At 41.6% G+C, this 18,597-nt stretch overlaps 1 protein-coding gene across 1 annotated transcript in view; it reads left to right on the top strand.

The window, feature by feature from the left end:
- The first annotated feature begins 9,975 nt into the window (after positions 1–9,975).
- LRPPRC (leucine rich pentatricopeptide repeat containing) overlaps positions 9,976–18,597 on the top strand; it is an 86,753-nt gene continuing 78,131 nt past the window's right edge. Inside the window, exon 1 of the mRNA XM_058021089.1 lies at positions 9,976–10,166. Within this exon, the coding sequence (XP_057877072.1) occupies positions 9,976–10,166 (191 nt within the window). The remainder of the gene's footprint in view (positions 10,167–18,597) is intronic.

The following is an 18,597-nucleotide window of genomic DNA, read 5'->3' as shown; positions in this document are numbered from 1 at the left end:
AGCCATATAAACATTTGTTTTGGCATTTGACTTAACTGTGGGGCAGAAATATCCAGCAGGGATGATGGAAAAATTAGCAAGAGAAGAAAAAAATTTTTCAAAGTAGATCAGCTGCCAAAAAAACCAACAACTTTTTCCAGCAGTGACTGATCTGTTTTAAGAGATTCTTGATCTCTGCCCTTCAAAATGCTTTTTTACACCTCTCTGGATATTTCTGTCTTCTTGGTCACTCAGGGTTGTCGACCTACAACATGAGGGAAGAGAAATAAACATAAATGGAAGTCTTCAACACAATGCAAGCTGATCTGATTATTGTTCATGAAGAGAACAGTCCAAGTGCCATTTTAGACAGCCACCTCATATTTGAAGGACCTGAATGGAACTAAATTGCTACTCAGGTAAATGAGCCATACAAATAAGCAGCATACTGTATCTGCCCCTGGTGTGGGTGCCAGTGAGGCAGGCATGTGAGGCACATGCAATCTGCATGTGATTTAACATTTCTTTTAATGTCAGTGGATCAGAGTATAAGTGGCCTTTGGATTAAACCACCTACATCCCATATCATTAACTGCCCAAGTCCCAAACTGTATCCAGTAACTATTGAGATCGATCCGAACATTTGTGAGAAAATCTCAAATACTTCAAACTAAAGCAGATGTCTAGAGTTTAGATGCTCCTTACTTCATCTGTCTCATATCCAGAATTATTAATTTCTTTTTTTGGGGAGGTATAGGAGGAGATTTGACAGAGACTTGGCCAGTGTGCCCAGCAATATAAAAACAGCATCAGAATTCTTGCATAAAGTAAAACCTGAAAGCTTAATAATGTTTTATTATGATTTCCCAGTCCAGCTGGTAATCTGTATGACCTCCAAGTCATTCCACTTCTGTTTCCAACCAAAAGTTAAACTATGCATCAAAATCTCAAAGTGTTTTATTACATACTGGAGATACAAACAGCTGAAATTCAATTTTACTATTCCTGAAACTTGTTTTACTGTTTTCTCCAACTACTTCCTCTCCAATACTCATAGCAGCCAAATCCTGGGACATGATACTCTTTGTAGTACAGCATGCTCCCAGTTTAAGGTGTAAAACAAAGGTAATGACAGAAGAAATTCAGTGTGTGACACTTGTGTGTGTGTGTATGTACACAAACATATATATAAATTCTTACTTTGTTATTATTTCAATGCAGAAGGTTTAAGATACTGAAGGGCTACTAATTGGTTACAGATTTATGACTGGTTTGCAGTTTTCACTAACAGTACAATATGCAAATCTCTGAGCTGTGTGAGTCACTACAGCTCGAAGAATATACCTTCTGACAAAAGCAGCCACCTCAACTTCTCATTTTATGCAGCTTATAGAAAAATTTCAGATGTGACCCAGTTATGTCATAACCATTTTCATATTGTGATCCTCTGAAAAGTAACTCTACAAAAAAAGCACCTTCTTACTCATCAGATCTACTCCCTGTAGATAGTCAGGACAAGATCTGCTGACTTGGTTACAAAAATAAAGGCACTACTACTTATTAAAATTTCTACTAACCTTGCAAAACTAACATAGCTGAGGAGCCAAGGGAGATAAATTCTTTTGCAATTTCAGTGGAAAAAATTATTTTACAGTGCAGTACAGCTTTAAAAGAACTCATCAAAGATTTTGATTGGGATCCAACAAGAGCAAACACATAGTTTTGCCTGCAGAAACATTTTAACTAAGAGATACATACAATAAGACATAAATTTAGCATTTTGTTAGGGATTAGGTCACCATTGCTCATTGGAAAGGAATTGTTTTACATTAAAATCAAGCATTCTTTATATAGAAATCAGCAGAACCCTGAAGAAGTAATTTTCCATTCAAATTGTCTATTATTCACCTTTCTCTACTTCTCAGGTTTGCCTTCTTGATTGAAATTTCAACAAGACACTTGGATACTATTCTACAAATCCTGAAACATGACTCGGATTTTTACTTGCTACTGCTATTTCCTGTTCCAGTTCCTTGGTTTGATTCTACCAAGACTCTGAGCACAGCAAACCAACATGCCAAACCAATATGCCAACACCAGCAAAGCTGTGCTGTCAGATCTCCATAAAATCTGAGATTGTCTTAAACTTAAGAAAATTTACAGCAGGGATAGGAGAATTTACTTTGGGGGAAGAGTGGAAACAATTGACACTTGAAAGATAAACAGGTCCCAAAAGCATCTGAGCAGCAAAGTATAAACTTAAAAGTCCAGGGGAAAAAAAAATCTTCTCACCATCTTCCTGAAAGTGAGCAGTACTTACTTTCACCTTGTTTCTGCAAGTGAACAGAAATCCCTTTTGTCATGGTCTAATCCCAGCTGCCAACTAAGCACCATACATTCAGCAGCTTGCTTTATCCCCAGCACGATGAGGGAAGAGAACTGGAAGAGTAAATGTGAGCAAACTCATGGGCTGAGAATACTCATGGGGTTTCATTGTGATGAAAAGAAAAATAACACAGAGAAATAAAATCCAAGAGAGGCAAGCAATGCAAATTAAAGCAATTGCTCACCACCATCCAACCAGGCAGTGGTCCTGCAGCCAACCTTGGCCCTGATTTTAGGGCTGGGCATGATGCCATATTATTGTATTTACAGGGACCCTTGTGGCAGGGAGGAATGATGAATCTGACTCCATGTTCTCAGAAAGCTAATTTATTACTTTATGATACTATATGACACTATATTATATTAAAGAATACTATTCTCTACTATACTAAAGAATACAGGAAGGATACTTACACAATGCTAAAAAGATAATAATGAAAACTTGTGACTCTTTCCAGAGTCTCGACACAGCTTGGCCCTGATTGGCCAGAGAGTCAAAACAACTCACACCAGAATCCAATGAAAGAATCACCTGGGGTAAACAATCTCTAAACACATTCCAGATGAGCAAAACACAGGAGAAGCAAATGAGATAAGAACTGTTTTCCTTTTTCTCTGAGGCTTCTCACCTTCCCAGGAGAAAAATCCTGGGTGAAGGGATTTTCCAGAGAATGTGAATGCCACTCTGTATGGTGTGGGACGTCCCTTTGGTCAGTGGGGCTCAACCCATTGTGCAACCCCAACCTCCCTGCTGGTGGGGCAGTGTGAGGAGCAGAGAAAGCCTTGACTGCAAGTGCTGCTCATCAATGCAGAATGCATCCCTGTTCCCTGCACAAATCCAAAACCCAGCCCCATACTAGTGAAAATTAACTCTGTCCCAGCCAAAACCAACACAGTTTTCCATCCAGCAACCTTACCAATTACTCAGTTACTCCCATCTCAGATTTCTCCTTCCTTTCTGTCAAGCTACTTTGTCACATTTCCCCACTTTTCTTCTGAGCATGTATGCTTCTACCATGTCTACCTCACTTGTGCAGCTCTTGAATATCTCACTTCATTTTTATCCTCTCAAAATAAAACCCAACTAGTGCAAAAATCTTGGTGACTTCAATCTTATGTGCAACTAGAGATTTTTCATGGAGCACCTGCTTTGCTATATGTAACACCAGCTACATTACAAGACCAGAAAGACACTGAAGTAATAAAAGAAGGGAATCTGGGAACCTGGAAAATGTCCCGAACAAGAAAATCACATTATTGCTAGCATTAAGCAATTCTGAAAAACATACATTTGTTTAAAAAAAACCCCACTCTTTTCACATATTTTTTTCTCTAAATTCATCAGACATCCTCAGTTTACACTTTTTATTTATTTTTTCTTTTTTTTGCAAATGAATCTGGAATATGTATTCTCACAAGGTCTGAGAAATATTAGGAATTCAACTGGAAAAAGTGAGTTTGAAGTAACAAGTGTGTGAGTTCTTTAAGCTGCTCCCACTGTGTCCTAGAACAAAATGGAAATGAGATATTAAAAGTGTACAAAAACCTTGGCAAGCATGAATTTCACTTAGATTTTCTTTGCTGTCAGAGGAGTATCTGTATATTATCTAAATATAGATCTATCTAAATATATATATAAACATACAAAATATCACAGAGAACCACATTCTTCATTATCCTTTAATCTTGAGCTGGCTTGGGAGTCACCTTTTCTAGGGGTGCACTCCTGAAATTAGGCAAGAGGCTTAAGCCAACACTTTCAGTCAGGTTTAGTGAACAAGCCATGGGGAAAGATCATGTTTCCTCCAGAAATATTAAGGAGGCATATTCTTCATACCAGAAGCTCTTAAATAATAATAAATTTCAGAAAATAACACATTGTCTGAAATCTCACCTTACTCAGCCATCAAAAATTAAACCAATCTTGATACTTACATTGCATATACATAAGTATCTCACCATCCTCTCAATTCCATGGCCTACCTTCCCCCAGAGTCCCAGGTAAAGGCTACAAATGATCCCCTCCATGGCAAACCTTCCTGACAGTGCACTTCTCAAGAGGAATGCAGCCACAAAATGAGTGCTGGGGACTGTGTTCCACTATGCTCCCTCTCCCCATTGTGTAACGTGGATCATGCCCCACCTTGGATTAGGACCTTGGTGGGAATGGATGTCACACTGCGCTGGTGACATCTGCACAGAGCTGCCTCTCGATGAGGCCATTTGAATCTAGGGAATGGGATACAACAAGCAAAAGTATGAGGAGGTTAGGAGCACAACATCTTCCCTACACACCACAGGATGCCTTGTCCTCACTTGAAAACTTCCTTGAAACATCTAGACAGGAGCCCCACCTTTCCAATAGGGACTTGATGGCTCCACCACACAACTCAAATACCAGTAGAGGACACAGCTGAGGCTGCTGAGGGACCCCAGAAATTCACCCACACCCCACTGCACAGCCCATGTCTGACTTTTTCAATGGCCAACCTCTCAGAAACCTCCTGCATGAGAGAAGTCAAACAGCCACACTCCCTGCTACCATCTATGCTCTGACACACAGCAGCCACACCCAAACTGCCTGCAGGCAACACTGATTCTCTTCTGCATGTCCTCTTATTTTCCCCTCCCTTAGACATGACTTGGATCATTCACGCCAAAAGCTTTACACTGAGATTCTGGGGATGCATTTACAGCATCATTTTAACTTTGGATGTTCCAAGTTTCCAAAGTCAACTGTGGTATAAGCTAGTTTTTTAAGATGTTTTATATGTACAGGGTTTTGTTTGAAAGACAGGACAGTGAATGAGGAAAACTCTCATTACCCATGTCATTATAACTCTTCTTTTGGAAATTTCTATGACACATTTCAAATCAATTTTAAAAGCTAATAATAAGTGCTTATGATAAATTCTCAATGGAATTAGCAGAAACCTTGAGAGAATTTATGAGTTGCAGTGGAGGTAGTATGCAGACAACTGAAAGAATCTGGACAGAATCCTTCCTTTTAAATCCCTCCCCTCTCCAGCATAGCATGGCCATCTCCAAACCACCTACTGGAAACAGTCCCCAGCTGATTGATGCTAATTCCTCAAACTTTGCCAAGCAATTGTCTGGCATAGGCTGAAACTATGGTAGAGAATTCAATACCAGAGATGTAGTTCCAGAGCCCAGGAACATAACCTGGCACTGTTTAATTATTATCCCCAGGAGTAATTAACTTAATGATGGGAATCAATTCCTTGAGCAGAGTGAATCAAGCCAAGATTTTTAGACTATGTGGTCTATGGTACGTGTCTGCAGGGAGAAAAGCTTCTCAACAACTACTAGTGACACAGTGCTTTCTCTGGATTTTTGCATAAAAAGGCAAATTTTTTTTCTCCACAAATAACATACCTAATTACAAAACTCATCTTCATCATCCAAAGAGCTAAAACTCACCTAGACTCCATAAACATTATGTCTCAATTTACTGATTAAAGTTTTTCTTATTTTCAGATCTTGATAAAAGTGACCTACACCCTCTCATCCAGAGAACTTCAGAAAATATAATTTCCTAAGTTTTCTGTTTCAGCTAAATCACATTTTGAATTAATTTCCCAGGACCTCTTTTCCTTTTCATATCAACCAAACAGTTGTCTTTACCTGTGAAGCAGAATCATGTCTATGGCTTCTCAGTCAGCAGTGAAAAGACAGAACATCTCTGAGCAGCCTTTCATTTCAGATCCAGTTATCCACCAACTGGATTATCAAACAGAGTTCTGTTTTTTCTTCATCCTTTGGAGGAATTGTGGTCAACATCTGCCCCAATGTTCTCTAAAACACTTCTTAAAATGTTCTTTACTGAGTCTGAAGCAGGGAAGTCTCAGTGACCGGAACTTACTATCATGCTAACCAATGCCACCTCATTTTTTTTCTTTCTATCTTCCGGTCTGTTGGGGTTCAGGGTTTTCCCTTTTGTTTGTTTCTCCCAGGGGATTTTCTCCCAAATGTTGCAAAGAGACAATAACACCAATACTTAAGAGAGACAAAAGCAGCTGTCACAGGAAAGGGGCAGCCAGGTTCTCTCTCACCTGGGGGGTTCTCTTGGAGGGGCAGATACCCAGATTTGGGCTGGAAGGAAAGGGGCTGGGGCAGCTCCCAGTGCTCTTGCTCCCTCGCCATTTGGAGGGGGAACAGCTGAGTCGCTGTGGGGAGATTACGGCACCTCTGCTGGGCTCCATCTCCTGCTGCCTTCTTCAACGGGAGCGAAGTTCTGCTTGTGGGAGAGGTCGTTACATTGGGACCTTATTAAAAAAAGACCTTTCCACCATCTGCTCGGGTGCCTCAGGGGAAAGCCTCCTTTCAACCCCCAAGGAAGCCTCTCCTGGCCGTGTCCTGGAGCCGGGCTGCCGCTGTTCTCGGCTGCTGCTCTGGGGCTGTTGCTACACTGTAGCCGCACACCCGGTGCCTGTTGGGACACCCCATCTGCCACAGGCCATGTCCATCCCATCCACTGTCACCGCGTGAGGGGGACGCGGCCGGCCTGGCGCCGCAGCGCCCCCTGCAGGCGGGGCAGTCACGGCTCCTGCCCTGCCCCGAGCCACCAGCGCCCCTGCCGGCCGTGGCCGGAACTGCACCGGAGGGCAGAGCACTGGAAGAGCAGGAGATTCACTGGGCTGTCCGCTCTCGTTTGTATTTGCTGCTTATCTGCCTTGTTGTATGTACAGAGACTAGTGTAATGTATGTTATGAAATGACTCATGCTTATAGAGAGAATGTATTTTATAAGATTGTGAAATCCAAACGAGCCTCTCTGACCGCAAGCAGCCCAGAGGCAGACGTCTACTTTGGAATCTTGAAATTCCTGAAGGCCAGCGTGATGATCGATGATCGCCGCTATCCTGAGTGATCAGAAGAAGCCCAAGGATGATCATTGCCCAACTGATAACATTGATTGAGATAGCAGAAGTCGCCAGAAAAATACATCTGAATACGCAACTTCCCTGGACACAATAAACACCAGCTACCACTCAGGAAACAGTGATTGTCCGGCTCTGCACAGTGAAAGAAACCATCTTGAACATGCAGGGTTACAATAGAAATTGGGAAACTCCTCTGCCTCAGGCATGAAAAACTGTATAAAATAGCCCTGCAGGAAGCGGTGCTCATGAACAGAGGGAGATCTGATGCAATAGAGGTCAGTCTAGGTTCACCCAGCACTGATACAGGGCTCGACGCTGTCTCTTTAGCTGTGGGTTTTTGAGGACCATATTTTGGTTGCAGAAAAAAAAAATTATATATTTTCCCCATTTTGATATACTTGTCTTTTCGATTAATCATTTATAACACTAGTAAAGAACTGATTCCTCTTCCCATATCTCTGCCTAAAAGCCCTTTAATTTCGAAGTTATATATTTGAAGGGGAGGGGGTAATATTCTCCATTCCAAGGGTGGTTCCTTCCTTTCTTAGCAGATACATGTCTTTCAAACCTAGATACAGTCCTTCGCTGTATCATTTCTGGTCCTTATTGTAAACAATGCATTGTTTCACTGAAGTGAGCTCTCAGGGGCTCTGCCACCGGGCTTCCTCTCTCTAGGTTTTGGAGGGTGCAGCCTCCTTTTTATCCTACTTCCCAGTAACATGTTGCCCTCTTCCTTTCCCCACTGGCTGAGGTACTAGGAAGGTACAGCCTTCCCAAACCACGTGCCACGTATTCCCCCCTTGAACCTACTGTTTTATCCCAAAATTCAGAAGTTCAGCCTTGTGCAGACCCTTGTCTGTTTCAGGAGCCAAGCTGTCTGAGCTGTGCAACACACCTGCTGTCCAAAGTTAGTAGAGACATTAAAGCCCCATTTCAAAGATGTTAACACCCATAGTTTCACCCAAATTATTTGTAAAGACATTAGCTTTCCTCTCAAGACTGAACTTTGTATTCCATGAAATGCTGTAACACTGATACAGCAAAAGCCACGATAACACTGCAAATATTGTCTTACAAGCTGCAAGTTATTCCTCAGTGAGCAATGTTGAATATCCAGGACTTTGATAAATAACAAAAATGAGTGTACATAACAATTAAAAACTGAGCATTTTGCATCTTGATGATGAGACAAGTCTTTCCAAGTAAAGTGTAATTGGAAAAGGCTGGTCATAGCCGATCTACCTTTAGAGTAATTATTAGCAAGTTACGGCAAAAATGACATATGAGTTTTGTATGAAAATATGCATTTAATTTCTAGATACCTCAGCTAATGTTTTATGTCACAGAAACCAGGTTAACTTGGATGCTAAAATGAAACATCAATTCAGGTGGCATCTCAGTAAATACATGCAACCTCAGTCAGAGATTTACTATTGATATTTCGTTTAATGACGTTCTTCCCTCTGCCTGCCGCTCCCAGGTGTGAAAAACGCCAATCACTTGTTTTAAAAATTTAAAAACTTAATAGTAATAAAATGGTTATAAAAATAGTAATACAATTAGAGTAATAATAATTTGGACAATTTGAATTAGGACAATATGAGACAATAGAAACAAAGAGTTATGGACGTCCAGGTACCTTTTTCTGGGCAGCACAAGCCTGAAAAAGAACCCACGTTAACAAAGGATTAACCCTTAAAAACAACAGCCTGTTGCATATTCATACATCTCATACAGAATGCATAAATTGCATTCAAATACAGGATTCTGTCTGGTCGTTGTCAGCTTCTTTCTCGGAATCCTAACAGTGCCTTCGAGGCAAAAAGAAGTTCGTTTCTCCTGATAATGGGGCAATAAATTCTCTTTCTCTGAAAGATTTAGGTGTCCTGTGGCTGCTATCTCGCTACAAGTCCTTTCTTTAAAAAAAGTATCCTACATAGCATAGCATAGTTTCTATTTTAACAATTTTTTATAACCAAGAACTATATTTAACACACTACTTAAAAGAATTAATACAGCATTACTTTCTAACACAACACATATAAGACTCATTTTAATATTTGCGAAAAGCCAATCATAAAATACGCATTTTTCACAGAGGCAATGATAACATTTCGGCGGAAAAGCTGACAGCGACCAGCAGCTTTCCCAGCCCAGTTCCCCATGGCTCCCCTGGCGTACACGGCGGCCCGCTACGCTTTCGGTAGGATGTGGAACCATCAGGGGCAGCGAAGAAGCGGCGGCCGCCGCCGGACTGCAGAGAAGCAGTACTTGGGCGGGCAGCCCGGAGAGCCGGGCGGGTAGGGCCAGCAGGCCACAGAGGGGACCGGCATGGAAGAGATCCCGGGAGTGCCCACCGAGAGAGCCGGGCGGGCAGGGCCAGCAGGCCAGGGAAGAGCTCCCGGCAGTGCCCGGCAGGGCCAGCAGGCCCCGCGGACCGGCACGGAAGAGCTCCCGGGAGCGCCCGGCAGGGCCAGCAGGCCCCGCGGACCGGCACGGAGGAGCTCCCAGGAGCGCCCTTCGGCAAACCCGCCGTTTCCTCCGGCGCGCCCGCCTTCCGCCGGGGCCGCTCCCGGTTGGCTGCCGGGCGGCCCAACCCGGGCCTGCGTGGAACGGCCCATCGGCCGCACGGGGTGGAAATTAGCAGCGCGCTGGTGCCTTAGCGGGCTCTTTCTGAGGCCGCGCTCAGCGCCTCCCCCCTGAGCTGAATGGTTCGTCCCCATCACGTGGGGCTGACGGCGGCGCGGCGCCGGCGCGCGGCTCACGTGCTGCGAGCGGTCATGGCCGCGCTGCTGAGCTCCGCCGGGCGCCTCCGGGCGCTGCGCCCTCGCCTCCCGCCGCTGCTCCCGCCGCTCCTCCGCCCGCCCGCCGCCCCCGCCCCACCGCCCGGCCCCGCCAGGTGAGGTCCCGCGCCGTCGCGCCGCCTGGTAGGGTTGGCGGGGCCGGCTGAGGCTGCGCTCCGCACGCCCAAGGGCACTGCCGGCCATGCTGCCGGGCCCTGCGGCGCCGCTCGGCGTGGCTGCCCCGGGGGCTCTGAGGCAGCGCTCGGCCCGGGCCGGCCCGGCGGCCTCACCGCGTGTGCACGGCCTCGGGGTGAGCGCAGGGCAAAGGCCGCGCCAGAGCCACGCTGCCCTCAGGCTGGGCGGCCTGGGCTGGCCGCGCTTCCCGCCGCGCCGCGCCCAGCAGAGCCCCGACCGCCGGGGACGCGGCTGTGGGGGGAGCTACAAGGCTGGGGGGGGACACGGCTGTGGGGGGACACGCCGAGGGGAAGGGGCGTGGAGGGAGAGGGGAAGACTAGAGGAGATAAGCAGTGATGGAGCGGAGTTACTGTCCCTTGAGGCGTTCAAGGAACGACTGGACGTGGGTCTTGGGGTTCTGATTATAGCTGACAAGGTGGCGATCGGTCACAGGTCAGACTTGATGATCTTGGAGGTCTTTTGCACCCTGAGTGAGTCGGTGGTTCTGTGACCGACTCTGGGTACCTGCACAGTTGGAATCTGGGATTCCTCTTCGTGCTCTCCGACTCTGCTGTGCCTCCTGTGAGGAGGCACGGCAAGATTTCTTTGCCGTGGTTTTCTCTCCCTTCTGTCATGCAGGTAGGGCGGAGAACAGCCTGTGCTACCTGTGTGCATCCCTGCTGCAGGTTTGACGGCACTTACGCGTGGTTAGTGCCCTGCAGGAAGCTTAGAGACGCCAACCTTCATTAACACAACTTCAGACATACAGATTTATGAGCTGATATAAGGGCTTAGTGCTACCCAAGTTGTTCTGTCTCTTGTTTCATGTTGTATTTCTGGTGCTCCCTCTAAGTCAGTGTAGCTTAATTCCTGGTGAAAAACCATAACAGTGTTCTGCTATTCTAAGTAGATAAATATGTTCAGCAAAGAACTTGGTGTGTTCCAGAGCTCCTTCAGAAGAAGGAATGGGAAAAGAAGAATCAGAAATTGAGAACTCCTAGAGGAAAGTCTCACTGTCAAAATAAGGACATTGTTGCTAATTTCCCTTCTTTTAGTGCTTATTAGTCTTAGTTTGGAGCTGTTTTATTGGTAGCCTGGCCAAAATCTTACTTGAAAAAAGATGGTTTTCTTTAATCACTGATGTATATCAGCTGCCAACAATTGTTAAAATTGGTGTGAAAGATGGAGTAGGAAGGACCAGGAATGTCTGATTTATGGTTGGCAACAGAACTGCACATTTAATTATCTATAAATTATCAATAAACCTTTCTTCTTTCTAGTAACTAAGTTTTGTTTTACTGAACTGGAAGCTTAATTCACTAAATTTGTTGCAAGAAATAATATTCACTGAAATTCATGTGTGACTTGGTGAAGGACTAACATTTTATGACCCTAGAATTCCATTTCCAGAAAGAACTTTAGAAGTGCTTTATGTGATGATATTTTGGTGCTTACAGCTGAGGTTTGGTTTATTGGTTGTTTCCCTCCCTATACGTTTTTCTTACACCAAATTATATTTCATTTCAGTTATAAATTTGGTCATATGTGGGATAGTTCAGTGATCATGCTGAAAACTCTTTTGAAACTTTTTGTACATCCTTCTTGTTCAGTAATTTCATTCCTAAGATAAGTTTTCACTTAAAATCTCCCTGTCACACTACTGTGTGTTTGGGCATCCTAGTGCACAAGTGATGATCTAGAGTCAAAGTGTAAAGCAAAGGTAATACTTACAAACTCATATTTCATGTATTAAGCATATGATCTAATTTAATTTTTTTACCTTAAGTAACTATTTATTGCCTTTTTTTTTTTTTTTACTTAAGCCTTAATTTCTGGAACTGGACCTCCTTTGAAGAACTAGAGTGGCATGTGGACAACATTTGGGCTTACTGTACTTGCTGTTCAGGTCTCAAGATTATTTTGAGAATGACATGCAGTCTATTTGGAATAGTAGGGGAAGACACACTCAGTTTTAAGATTCAATAAATAAACAGGAATAAACTTGCATTTTGCAAGTAAATTGTGTAAATAACTGTTTCCATGTGCTGTAGTCACTTTAACATTGAACATAATAAAGTCAGTTCAGAGCAAATCTCTGACTACTATTACATTAATGGTTGCAGAAAAGTTGCAAATCTGTGAACTTCTTTAGAGATGTGAAAGAGCAAGCATCACATTCAAGCTGAGGTTTTATCAAAGCATCGTGATTGCTTTGATTTTTAATCTAAGCTTTTTGGAAAAATGAAGTAGGATAGTACATGAATGTTCTAATGGTTGAGCAGCATTTCATAGCAAGTCAGATTTAAGACAAATTTACTCTTTCACTTGACCCACCTGTGCTGTGAAATGTGAAATAACTTGAGCTACATCATCACTTTCCTTCCATGCAATTTCATTGCAGATCAACTTCAGCAGACCAATACAACAAACTTCTGATCTGCAGGAGCAGAGTTCAGCAGTGCCCTGATTTATGTGGTACAGATAGCTTACTGGAACTTACAAAAGCTTCACTAGGGGGAAAAATGCCTGGATTTGCTGTTACTATCTGACTGTCAAGAATGGTGTAACAAACCTCTCCACTGACATGTGTTCAGAGTATTTTTGAGTTCACATCAAGGTATTCTACATACTGTAGGTGATGTTACAGTTTGATGTTGCAGCTTTCTGCTCTGGGAAAGTTAGTGCTCAGAAATAGGGTCTTGGCTCCATTCTTCTGACAGCCTCCTGTTGCTGGCCACCTTGGCTGGCTCTAAATCAGGGAAGGAGAACAGTTAGGCTCCTAAAGCTTAGAGATCATGGAAGTATAGCTGAAGAGGAAAATCAAGGAGAATCAGTACAATAACAAAATGAAATCAAACTAGCAAACCTGCTCCAGTGTGGGCTCTTCTCTCCACAGGCCCAAAGGTCCTGCCAGGACTCTGCTCCTTCACGAGCTTGTCTCTGTTTTCAAAAATGAATTCAGCATAAATCCAAAAGACAGCCCCATACTTGCTACTTTGAAGAAAATTAACCCAGGCAAAACCAGCACAGAAGGTGCTTGTAAGAACTCTTGCCTTTTGATTCATTGTGCTGTGTTTAATTATGTTGTTAAGATGGGAGAGGAAATATCTCTTTAAAAAAGGTTTCAGACTGGGGAGATGGATTTTATTAAGTCATAAATAAAAGACCCAAATGATTCATGGCTTAGTGAATAGTGCATTTTCATTTTTTAATTTGTTTTAGGTTAGCTGCAAACAAGTTCTTTTTGGCTATTTGCTGTCATACTCAGCAATCCATTACCAATGGATAGAAATGTACAGCTGAATGCTTAATGAAAGCATAGAACTGAATGCTTAATTACATTAGCAAAATGATAGAAGGAAGGGTCTTCAAATGCAGAGGAGACATAGAGTAGACTTGCTTTCCATAATACTTTGCTGTAATAAAGTTGCACAAACTGTGCTGTTGTAATTAAGTGTTCTGGTGATGGATATAAAATGCCCAGATACTTCCCAAGAAATCACAGAATCTTAGAGGTGTTAAGGTTGGGAAAGATCTCTAGGATTATCGAGTCCAACAGTTGGCTGACACTGCCAACTTCACCACTAAGCCACGTCCCCAAGTACCTCACCTACCTGTCCTTTGAACACTCCAGGGAAGGTGACTGACACTTCCCTGGGCACCCTGTTCCAGTGCTTGACACCCTTTTCAGTGATGAGGTTTTTCCCAAGATCCTAAGTGCAGTACAAAAGGTTTTCTCTTTTACTTCTTGTGAATCACTTAAAGAATTTTTTAGACATTCTCCAAGAAACACAAAGCTTGTCAATCTACATGGAAAGACATGGATTTTTCTCTCTGGTAAGATCCTGCTGTATCTCATTGTAGCAACTATATGGTGGCCTGAGCATTGTGCCTTTTTGTACAGCTGATCATGGCTAACAGCACAAATACTGCTTTAACAGTCATGTGAATCGTGCTGGGATCTCAGGTGGTAAATTTAGTGTTAGGTTTACTGAATTTAGTGTTAGATCTGGAGTGCTTTTATGTACACTAATGAATTCTAACTCACTTAAGTTTGCCATTATTCTGCTTCAATGATGACTTTATTTTGAGAACTATTTCATGCAGGTTTTGCATATTTAGTTTAGAAAGAATGAAATATTTGATACTTTCTGTAGAAAAAGCACAACAACTACCTAATTATGGCTCTGGTAAAGGGAGGCAAATGTCTCATATTTATAATTAAACATGTGGTTATCTTCATATATTTATACGAATATATAAATAATGTATGAATAAATATATAGCTGAATATATAAATATAATTTAATGTTTGTAATTGGTCAAGTCTTATGGACAGCAACCCTTCTGCTGCTGCAAGGGGAAACATGAACATCACCTACTTTTTGGGTTTTGGGAAAGATGGGACTTATACTCAGGCTGGTGTGTAAGATATGTTCCTATAGGAAATTAAAGGCAGTGCCTTAAGTCTGCTCTAGCAGTGTGGAAGACATAAGTATGTGGGCACAGCACTGGGATTCCTACTTAAACCCTTGTAAACAGAAGAATTTTACTGGTTGATTTGATGTAAATTTCTCCATGCACACTTCATCGCTGCATCAGTTTTTGTGAGTTGATGTTCAGCTGCTTTCCCAGTGTTGTAAGCTAAACTGGAGGTGGAGTTGCCACTTGTTTTGGGATTACAACTGCACAGGTAACCTTTCCTGTGTGGGTGAGGGCTGCAGTTGTAGAGACAAAGCTGAAAATGGTGTAAAGGCTCCGATATCTCAAGGCTGCTTCCAATCCTGTGATTGTGGGAGTTGGAGAGAGATTGTCGTAGGGCTCAGTGTATCCTTTTGAGCTTTTTCCAGTTCTGAAGTGTATTAGAGAGAAATTACATGTTTTGGGGAAGAACCACATTGCTTGTTCAGACAGATCTGAAATTTACTGTGCAGCTTTATGTGCTTGTAAATAAAGTGTTTCACATGGAGAAAATATTAAAATACCTTTTGGAGGTAATAGATGAAAGTAAATACTTGGTACTCATTGCAGCTCTTAGGGAAGTATGTATTTTGTTGTGTAGCATAGCATTTAAGTCTGGAAAAAGTGAATTAAAGTAATGGGGGAAATATTATTACATCATAAAACTGTAATCAAACATCTAGTTCTGAGGCAGCATCAGAAATATCAAGGTCATGCATGATAGATTTTTTCCCCACTCCTAATCTTACTTTAGAAACTTCCAAATGAGAAACCTTGACTGAAGTATCCCATTCAAATATTTCCTTACAATTAATATTACAACCATTAGTATTGGTTGTGTGATTCCTGGTGGATTAGGTTCAGTTGCTTCTGTGCTTGGAGAGTGAGATGGGAGAGACAAGTCCTTTAGGTCTTTTATACTTGGTTTTTTTTTCCTGAATGAACACACCATGATGGAGAGATCATTATCTGTATTTTAGCTATCTTCCTGTGTTTAGGAGCTGAGAATTCAAAGTCTTTTTCCTGTGTGGTGTTTCATGCTTAGTAATGCCTCATTTTCAGTGCCCTCTGGGCTGCACAGCTTAGCAAGTTGTACCCCATCTTGAATTTCTGCTTTTGTCCAAAACACAACTCTTTGTGTTCTGTATTGAAGCTGTTATTGCACATGGATTGTGCCAGTCCTTTCCTAGTTGGGTCAGGAGATAGTTTCACTTAGACTCCCCCACAATATTCCCAGTTCTGCAAGGAACCACATTTTAATTTTGTGTATGGATTTAAAATTTTCTTTGCACAACTACTGCTCCCATACTAGAAGTACATTGTGTCTCCTTGCTTTGCTTGCAAGCAGGTTGTCAGGTAAAGTGGTGCCAGAAGCCTGTACATCAATCTGTATTTTTTTGTTAGGCTTCTGTTTTTCCCACAACTTACATGGATTTTTCAGAGTAAATCCAAAGAACTGGAGTTTGAGTAAGATCCAGTCATTTGCCTTCAATATATCTTAATGTTTTCAGGAATTATTTGAGTCATTCTTCCATATTCTCAGCTACGCCCCCATCTCCTTGTTAAAATTAGTAATGATAGTTAAAATTTACAGATGGTTGCAATTAACATTTCTTGAAAGCCAAACAGTGTATGAGCTGTCATTTTTTTCCCTGTGAAGAAGTGATTTCTAAAATCATCTTTATTAAATTTAGCAACCTTTCTTGCTGCCTTTTTAGGTCACTTCCTGAGAGAAATAGTTAACCTGGCCTTCTTGATTTTTATCCTTGCCTTTTTTTCCTATTTGTCTTAATTGGATGTTGTTTTTCAGCTTCTGAAAATTAAAGATTCCTGATGCATGGATAACTGCCTCGTTTTGTTAGCTTCTTTTTGTGTTTCATAGGGAGGTTGCCTACTCTGTTCTCCTATCATTTGCCTGAAATCAAACCTAATGCTGTGTCCCTTAATTTGTTAAGTTTGTATCTTTTTATGAAAGCTGACTTTCTGGTCTGCTTAGTCTTTCATCTTAAAAAATAGTGAGTTCTTTTTTGGTGTTTTTGGTTTTTTGTGGACTTTTTTCTTTTTTTTTCTTTTTTTTTTTTTTTTTAATTTGGAGTTCTTAGTTGATTTGTAGTGCTACATACCAGATTCAAAACAGTAGATGCTGCAGCATCATTCACCTTTTGAAGCCATAGTTATTTTTAACAAATTCTTATTATGGGATTGGCTTAACATTACACAGCACCTTAGTGTAAAGATGTAGTTCATTCAAATGCTGAAGGCCTGCTGAAGAAATGCTGAATTGTGCTCACCTTTCAGAAGGTGAAGTTACTGTATAAAAATAACACTTTCATATGTGTCTAGTGTTTTACAGTGTGCAACTGTAGCAAATGATACTTATGTTATAAATAGCGTGGTGCTAAATGTGAAGCAGGAGAGTTTAGAAGCAAATGAAACTTAAGAGTCTTCTTGTGCTGTTAACCAGCTTATGCTGAGCATGCACATAGTGTTGTCTTTACACTTCATCTGATGGTGCTGTGCAAGTGTTTAAAGTACTTGTGACTTCTGAGAAGAAACTCTTACAAAGATGGCTTTCTTAAAACAGTGCAGGACTTAGATACCAATTTGTCTATGGTTAGAAGTGTGCTGTATGTCATAAGATACTGTTCAATAATTTGAAAAATACTTTAAACATGAGCAGGTTTTTACAGGGAAAAGCATTTCAATTCTAATCTGAAGCACAAGAGTTGTGTCCACTCATGCTTTGATTGTTAGTGGGAGTTAAAGTATCAATTTCTGTGTTCTGAATACAGCCCTGTGTTGCTACAGCTTCCAGAGCATTTTTCTAACCTTTCTGGAAGTATTCTGAAAAGCTTTCAAGTAGCTTTTCAATTTTCTTTTTTAATTTATATCTTTAAGAAAATTATAAAGAACTTGCATTCACTACAATTTCATTCTTCTAGCTGTCCACTGGCTAGCTCAAAGTTGAGTATTGCTATTCATGTGTTATAAGGAGTTATTTGAGTTCTAGGCATCTCACTTGTTTGTTAAATCCTGGAGGAGTGAAAATTTAGTGTCTCACTGTTATTCTTACCTTGTGCTACTGGATTTTATGCTAATTAGTCTAATGATTTCAGTTTTCCAGAAGTACCCTCTGGTCATAGGAGGCAATAGAAGGAGAGGAAAAAGAGGGAAAGAACTGAGGAAAATGACACCCTTGGGAATACTTTTAGTGAGACATGGCATTACTAGTAGCAGCAAAAAAGTTTGTTGTTAATCTGACAAGATGCTTACCATGAAAAATAGTGTTTCAGAGCTTTTCCTTTTTTGTTTGTTTTTATTTCTAGCTTCTCTGATTTTAGGTACTTTTTCTTTCTCAGTTTCTTTTTATTCCATGTTAATTCTGGTGGGCTGTAGACCTGGTGAGCTGTTTCCTCTCTAAATTGATGCAACAGTAATTTTACTTTTTTGTAGAAGGGGATAAATTGATATTGTGCTTGGTTAGTAAGTGAAATAAACTCACAGAGGGATCTGAATAAAATGAGAGCTAGCCCAAAGGGATTGGTGGGAACTTGCATCTATCAAGGAATGGAACTGAGACTACAGGAGGGGATCTCTCCTTTTTTGTCAGTCTTTCTTCCCTTCTTCAGTTCTTTCTTCTTTATACTTTCCCTAGTGAAATACCATGTAGATAGTTAGCTGGGCTCTGGGATATTCTTCAGGAGGAAACTTTAGAAGATAGGGCAGTGTAAAAATCATGTTCTTGAAAAAGCTAATGCCAAATAATAGTGATGTTCTTCATTACTGAAGGATTTTTTTTTTAATCAAATATCATCTGTTAAACTGCTGTCGTGGCTCCATTAGGGAAGACATTCTGCTTCAGGCTACTTCTAGAATTTATGGCCTGCTGAGCTACCAAATCAAGATTTCAAA

This window comes from Melospiza georgiana, chromosome 3 (genome assembly GCF_028018845.1).
Source record: "Melospiza georgiana isolate bMelGeo1 chromosome 3, bMelGeo1.pri, whole genome shotgun sequence".
Classification (NCBI taxonomy): Eukaryota; Metazoa; Chordata; class Aves; order Passeriformes; family Passerellidae; genus Melospiza; species Melospiza georgiana.
The sequence above is the reverse complement of the archived record's forward strand: the minus strand, read 5'-3'. Positions and strand labels throughout refer to the sequence as shown.